Raw genomic sequence first — 8,066 nt, 5'->3', positions numbered from 1 at the left:
CTTCCCATTAATGTCCCAGAACCTTGAGGCGGAGCTGTGCCTGTGCTTTAGGCTCTCACCTAGGCCCAGTCCCTACTGCAAGGCCATCCAGTGAAGGTACAATCAGGCAACACGGTAGCCGTTGCATATCTTTGTGACATTACGGAGTCACAAAGAGTGGCCAAGCAATGCAGAATACAGGTCTCTCAGCAGTTTACATACCAGGAGTAAATGGGGCAGACTAGATGGGCAAAGTGGTTCTTATCTGCCGTCAAATTCTATGAGGTAAATTTACTAAAGGTTTTAAAAGTAAAAAGAAGTGATATTGCCCATAGCAAACAATCAGATTCTCTCAAACCTTTCCTAGGGTGCAATAAAGAAATTATAGAGATATTTGGATATGTTGCTATAGGCAACATCACTTCTTTTCACTTTTAGAAGCTTTAGTAAATTTATCCCTATGTATCTATATTATATAACCACATGTAAGACCTATTCATTATACAATGAGTATCTGGGGAGAATATATTTTAGTCACTGCATTGATAGTGACCTGAGGTTTTTGCATCGAAGAGTGTTTTTAACCAATTCTAAATTGTATTTCCCATTTATCCAACATCAACTAAAATACTGATAATGCAAAACTGTATCCAGCTGTTCTATAATTATTATTTGTACCATGCATCTTATGATCCAATTGTGGCCACAAAATACTCCTAACGCATTATAAAGTGAGACTCATGAATTCTAAATACCTACTCGCAACTTCCCTTCCTTAAAACTAGTCTACTAATTCAGTAGACATGATGGCACCCCCAATCGGGTGCTGCTGCACCTACAATGAGATGCGTCACTGTGGTGCATCCAATTTATTACCACCAATCCTTCTGAATGAACAGCCGACTTTCAGAGGGATTCTATAGTTCAGGTGCAGAATTGTGCTGAATGTCACCTCAGCTGTTAGCATAAAGGAGAAAGGGAAACAAAGAAACTACAATTTATTAAATAAGATATCTGGTTACAGTAGACTTCCATGCACTAGAAAGAAAAAGTGTTAAATCACAACTGCTATTAAGTTAAAGTGGTATTTACATAACACAAGCAATGCCAACATTATAGTGTAAATGTTTATACATTATGACATATGAAATAGCATGTTTCCTTTGCATACTGCACTTCCTTTGTACTGAAGGTCTGGAATGGGATCTGGCTCAAAAAGCGAGCAAACAAGAAAAAAATATATTTCTATCAATGTATTAAACTATTTGCTGTACTAATGTGCACATTTTACAGTATTTTATTTATATCGGTTCGCGTGTTTCCTGCTACCTAAGGCCCACAGCTTTATCCAAAAAATCTGCAAAGACTTTTGGTTGGCCTGGAAGAAAAATGTTCAAAGCCGACAGGTCCATTGTCTTCAGTGTACTCCCAAGGGTGCTAGATGGAAACAGAAAAGAAATAATGCCATAGCATATCAGTATTAGAATAATAATGTATTATAACACTACAAACAACCACAGCAATCTCAATGCTACATTACCTCAGGTGCGATTATAACAAATCTCACATCATTAGAACCATAACTATTTATTGAAACAATATAATTAATTAAATATAAGTGAACATTTTCTACTTAACGGACAATTGTTTTTTTTATGTAAAAAGTCTTTATTTATACTATATATATATATATATATATATATATATAGTACCAGTATAAGGCGGCACTCAGAGACTTTCACAAAAGTAGAAACGTGTTTAATGTGAATCAACGTTTCGGGGGCCGAACTCCCTTCTTCAGGACACAGCAAGCAAGTGCAATTGATGTGCAAAAAACAATTAAATAGCTTACCTTCCCCAGGACCGCCACCCCCCGCCGCGGCCAGCGGCGTCCCGATCCACGGCACCCGCACTTCCGGGTACGGAAAACTCAGCCCACCGGAAGTGACGTCACTCCGTGTCCGGGCGTCGTGGCCGCTGCGGATGTAAACATAGGGGATTGACACGCGTTACCATGGGGATGAGTAAACATAGCCAGAACATGATAAACTTGTGATAAGAACAATAAAAACAGTAATAACATATAGAATAAGACCACATCTGTGGAAATATGTTATTACTGTTTTTATTGTTCTTATCACAAGTTTATCATGTTCTGGCTATGTTTACTCATCCCCATGGTAACGTGTGTCAATCCCCTGTGTTTACATCCGCAGCGGCCACGACGCACGGACAGTGTTTCTCAGTGCTCTCTACCTGGTGCAATGTTTCTCAGTGCTCTCTACCTGGTGCAATGTTTCTCAGTGCTCTCTACCTGGTGCAATGTTTCTCAGTGCTCTCTACCTGGTGCAGTGTGTCTCAGTGCTTTCTACCTGGTGCAGTGTGTCTCAGTGCTCTCTACCTGGTGCAATGTTTCTCAGTGCTCTCTACCTGGTGCAATGTTTCTCAGTGCTCTCTACCTGGTGCAGTGTGTCTCAGTGCTCTCTACCTGGCGCAAAGTGTAGAATGTGCTCTATCTGGCGCAATATGTATAACGTGCTCTACCTGTCGCAGTGTGTATAGGAGGTTCTACCTGGTGCAGTGTGTATTAGCTGCACTACTGTGTGGTGTAATGTGAATTGTCACTATTATGTGGTCACGCCCCATCCCCACGATAAACAACGCCCCTAAATTTTTGCTGGGAATGGGAGGACCAAGCATTATAGTATGTACCTAATTTTGCCCTTCTAACTGAAAAATGTGCCCTACCCGTGATCAGCACCCTGCCCTAAAAAAATCCTACAGTGAACACTTGTTTAGTGTCCCAATTTTTAGATGTCAAAATCATACCGGACGTAGTAATGCTTGTAAAAACGTTGAGAGCATACCGGGAAAGATGGATAACAATTTATGTGGTTGTAATGGGTGCCATAACTGTGAGCACAGCTATCTGGCTTGTCACCTTGGTTAAAAAGATTAAAAAACAACAAATAAGTAATTAACCCCATCCCCTTTACTACTAGGCCCATGCTATTCAGGATTGGACCTGCCCTCTAGGGATGGTGGGGCTGAATGAATATGCACCCCACATTTTTTTCCTAGAGATAACCGGCCTAATGCCATTCAGTATCTGGTCCATCCTGAAACCCCCTTGCACTTTGAGTACCAGGGTAATTCTAAAATAAAATTGTGTCCCAGTTATGAATAATATTTATAAAAAATTCTAAAATAGATAAAATAGTGCCACCATAAAAAAAAAGGCTTGAATTTAAAATAAAGAATAGTAGTGTCTCTATGTAAACTATTTCACACATAACATACAGATGTGTCCTCATGCATCCAGCCTCAATATGCCATGCAGCGAGATGCCTGGCGTGAGTGAGCCGCCAGGTCCTGTGCAACTCTGCTAATGTTGGGCGTCTCTTTGACAAAAATGTATCTTATTCGCAACGCAATGCGGCAAGGACGCACGAGGAGACTGTGCTGATTAATTTGATATAACACCTGTGTGTCACTGTGACTGTATATGGAGCAGAACAGAACCTGTTTTGGAAAAAAGCTGTGGCTGCTACTTACATTGCAGCAATTCATGTACAGTTTCAGGCTCCGCTGCGCCCATAAATACAAGGGTCATATATCAAAAATTAATCAGCACAGTTTCCCCATGCGTCCTAGTCATCTTGCGAATAAGATGCAATTTCTGCAAAAAAATAAGAATTTACTCACCGGTAATTCTATTTCTCATAGTCCGTAGTGGATGCTGGAGACTCCGTAAGGACCATGGGGATTAGCGGCTCCGCAGGAGACTGGGCACAACTATAAAGAAAGCTTTTAGACTACTGGTGTGCACTGGCTTCTCCCACTAAGACCCTCCTCCAGACTTCAGTTAGGATACTGTGCCCGGAAGAGCTGACACAATAAGGAAGGATTTTGAATCCCGGGTAAGACTCATACCAGCCACACCAATCACACCGTATAACTCGTGATACAATACCCAGTTAACAGTATGATAACAACTGAGCCTCTCAACAGATGGCTCAACAATAACCCTTTAGTTAAGCAATAACTATATACAAGTATTGCAGACAATCCGCACTTGGGATGGGCGCCCAGCATCCACTACGGACTATGAGAAATAGAATTACCGGTGGGTAAATTCTTATTTTCTCTAACGTCCTAAGTGGATGCTGGGGACTCCGTAAGGACCATGGGGATTATACCAAAGCTCCCAAACGAGCGGGAGAGTGCGGATGACTCTGCAGCACCGAATGAGCAAACTCAAGGTCCTCCTCAGCCAGGGTGTCAAACTTGTAGAATTTTACAAACGTGTTTGACCCCGACCAAGTAGCTGCTCGGCAAAGTTGAAGAGCCGAGACCCCTCGGGCAGCCGCCCAAGAAGAGCCCACCTTCCTCGTGGAATGGGCTTTTACTGATTTAGGATGCGGCAGTCCAGCCGCAGAATGTGCAAGCTGAATTGTACTACAGATCCAGCGAGCAATAGTCTGCTTTGAAGCGCATACAGGATAAAGAGCGAGTCAGTCTTTCTGACTCCAGCTGTCCTGGAAACATAGATTTTTAGGGCCCTGACTACATCCAACAACTTGGAAGCCTCCAAGTCATTTGTAGCCGCAGGCACCACGATAGGTTGGTTCAGATGAAAAGCTGATACCACTTTGGGGAGAAACTGGGGACGAGTCCTCAATTCTGCCCTATCCATATGGAAAATCAGATAAGGGCTTTTACACGACAAAGCCGCCAATTCTGATACACGCCTGGCCGAAGCCAAGGCCAACAACATGACCACTTTCCACGTGAGATATTTCAAATCCACGGTTTTCAGTGGCTCAAACCAATGTGACTTTAGGAAATCCAACACCACGTTGAGATCCCAAGGTGCCACTGGAGGCACAAAAGGGGGCTGAATATGCAGCATTCCCTTAACAAAAGTCTGAACTTCAGGTAGTGAAGCCAGTTCTCTCTGGAAGAAAATCGATAGAGCCGAAATCTGGACCTTAATGGAACCCAATTTAAGGCCCATAGTCACCCCTGACTGTAGGAAGTGCAGGAAACGGCCCAGCTGAAATTCCTCCGGAATGCCCTTTTCCTTCAGGATCCGGTGTTCAACCGCCATGCCGTCAAACGCAGCTGCGGTAAGTCTTGGAACAGACAGGGCCCCTGCTGCAGCAGGTCTTGTCTGAGCGGTAGAGGCCATGGGTCCTCTGACATCATTTCTTGAAGTTCCGGGTACCAAGCTCTTCTTGGCCAATCCGGAACAATGAGTATAGTTCTTACTCCGCTTCTCCTTATTATCCTCAGTACCTTTGGTATGAGAGGAAGAGGAGGGAACACATAAACCGATCGGTACACCCACGGTGTTACTAGAGCGTCCACAGCTATCGCCTGCGGGTCTCTCGACCTGGCGCAATATTTTTCTAGCTTTTTGTTTAGGCGGGACGCCATCATGTCCACCTGTGGCTTTTTCCACCGGTTTACAATCATTTGAAAGACTTCTGGATGAAGTCCCCACTCTCCCGGGTGGAGGTCGTGCCTGCTGAGGAAGTCTGCTTCCCAGTTGTCCACTCCCGGAATGAACACTGCTGACAGTGCTAACACGTGATTTTCCGCCCATCGGAGAATCCTTGTGGCTACTGCCATTGCCGTCCTGCTTCTCGTGCCGCCCTGTCGATTTACATGGGCGACCGCCGTGATGTTGTCTGACTGGATCAGTACCGGCTGGTTTTGAAGCAGGGGTTTTGCCTGACTTAGGGCATTGTAAATGGCCCTCAGTTCCAGAATATTTATGTGCAGGGAAGTCTCCTGACTTGACCATAGTCCTTGGAAGTTTCTTCCCTGTGTGACTGCTCCCCAGCCTCGAAGGCTGGCATCCGTGGTCACCAGGACCCAGTCCTGTATGCCGAATCTGCGGCCCTCTTGAAGATGAGCACTCTGCAGCCACCACAGCAGAGACACCCTTGTCCTCAGAGACAGGGTTATCAGACGATGCATCTGAAGATGCGATCCGGACCACTTGTCCAACAGGTCCCACTGAAAGGTTCTTGCATGAAACCTGCCGAATGGAATCGCTTCGTAGGAAGCTACCATTTTTCCCAGGATCCGCGTGCAGTGATGCACCGACACCTGTTTTGGCTTTAGGAGGCCTCTGACTAGAGATGACAGCTCCTTGGCCGCCTCCTCCGGGAGAAACCCTTTTCTCTGTTCTGTGTCCAGAACCATCCCTAGGAACAGCAGACGTGTCGTAGGGACCAGCTGTGACTTTGGAATGTTTAGAATCCAGCCGTGCTGTTGTAGCACTTCCCGAGATAGTGCTACCCCTACCAGCAACTGCTCTCTGGACCTCGCCTTTATCAGGAGATCGTCCAAGTACGGGATAATTAAAACTCCCTTCTTTTGAAGGAGTATCATCATTTCGGCCATTACCTTGGTAAAGACCCTCGGAGCCGTGGATAGACCGAACGGCAACGTCTGGAATTGGTAATGACAATCTTGTACTCCTGGTGAGGATGGTAAATGGGGACATGCAGGTAAGCATCCTTGATGTCCAGTGATACCATGTAATCCCCCTCGTCCAGGCTTGCAATAACCGCCCTGAGCGATTCCATCTTGAACTTGAATTTTTTTATATATGTGTTCAAGGATTTCAAATTTAAAATGGGTCTCACCGAACCGTCCGGTTTCGGTACCACAAACATTGTGGAATAGTAACCCCTTCCTTGTTGAAGTAGGGGCACCTTTACTATCACTTGTTGTGAATACAGCTTGTGAATTGCCTGTAACACTGCCTCCCCTGCCTGAGGGAGTGGTTGGCAAGGCAGATTTGAGGAAACGGCGGGGGGGAGACGTCTCGAATTCCAGCTTGTACCCCTGAGATACTACTTGAAGGATCCAGGGATCCACCTGTGAGCGAGCCCACTGATTGCTGAAATATTTGAGACGGGCCCCCACCGTACCTGGCTCCGCCTGTGAAGCCCCAGCGTCATGCTGTGGACTTAGAGGAAGCGGGGGAGGACTTTTGCTCCTGGGAACTGGCTGTATGCTGCAGCTTCTTTCCCCTACCTCTGCCTCTGGGCAGAAAGGACGCGCCTTTAACCCGCTTGCCCCTATTGGGCCGAAAGGACTGTACCTGATAATACGGTGCTTTCTTTGGTTGTGAGGGAACATGGGGTAAAAATGTAGACTTCCCAGCTGTTGCTGTGGAAACGAGGTCCGAGAGACCATCCCCGAACAACTCCTCACCCTTATAAGGCAGAACTTCCATGTGTCGTTTGGAATCTGCATCTCCTGTCCACTGCCGAGTCCATAACCCTCTCCTGGCAGAAATGGACATTGCACTAATTTTGGATGCCAGCCGGCAAATATCCCTCTGTGCATCCCTCATGTATAAAAGTGCGTCTTTTATATGCTCTATGTTTAGCAATATAGTGTCCCTGTCTAGGGTATCTATATTTTCTGACAGGGAATCTGACCACGCAGCAGCAGCACTGCACATCCAGGCTGAAGCAATAGCCGGTCTCAGTATAACACCTGTGTGTGTATATATAGATTTCAGGATAGCCTCCTGCTTTCTATCAGCAGATTCCTTCAGGGCGGCCGTATCCGGAGACGGTAGTGCCACCTTCTTTGACAAGCGTGTGAGCGCTTTATCCACCCTAGGGGATGTTTCCCAGCGTGACCTATCCTCTGGCGGGAAAGGGTACGCCATTAGTAACCTCTTAGAAATTACCAGCTTTTTATCAGGGAAAGCCCACGCTTCTTCACACACTTCATTTAACTCTTCAGATGGAGGAAAAGCTACTGGTAGTTTTTTCTCTCCAAACATTATACCCTTTTTTGTGGTACCGGGGGTAACATCAGAAATGTGCAACACATTTTTCATTGCCTCAATCATGTAACGTGTGGCCCTACTGGAAGTTACATTAGTCTCATCGTCGTCGACACTGGATTCCGTATCCGTGTCGACATCTGTGTCAGCCATCTGAGGTAGCGGGCGTTTTAGAGCCCCTGATGGCTTTTGAGACGCCTGGGCAGGCACAGGCTGAGAAGCCGGCTGTCCCACAATAGGTATGTCGTCAAACCTTTTATGCAAGGAG

General features: G+C 45.7%; 1 protein-coding gene across 1 annotated transcript in view; it reads right to left on the bottom strand.

Annotated features, from left to right (window-relative positions):
• Nucleotides 1-960: 960 nt before the first annotated feature.
• LOC134948998 (UDP-N-acetylglucosamine transferase subunit ALG13 homolog) overlaps nt 961-8,066 on the bottom strand; it is a 93,206-nt gene continuing 86,100 nt past the window's right edge. Inside the window, exon 4 of the mRNA XM_063937326.1 lies at nt 961-1,416. Coding sequence (XP_063793396.1) covers nt 1,305-1,416 — 112 coding nt within the window. The 3' untranslated portion in view covers nt 961-1,304. The remainder of the gene's footprint in view (nt 1,417-8,066) is intronic.

Source organism: Pseudophryne corroboree, chromosome 8 (genome assembly GCF_028390025.1).
Source record: "Pseudophryne corroboree isolate aPseCor3 chromosome 8, aPseCor3.hap2, whole genome shotgun sequence".
NCBI classification, from domain to species: domain Eukaryota; kingdom Metazoa; phylum Chordata; class Amphibia; order Anura; family Myobatrachidae; genus Pseudophryne; species Pseudophryne corroboree.
This window is presented reverse-complemented; position numbering and strand designations above follow the sequence as displayed.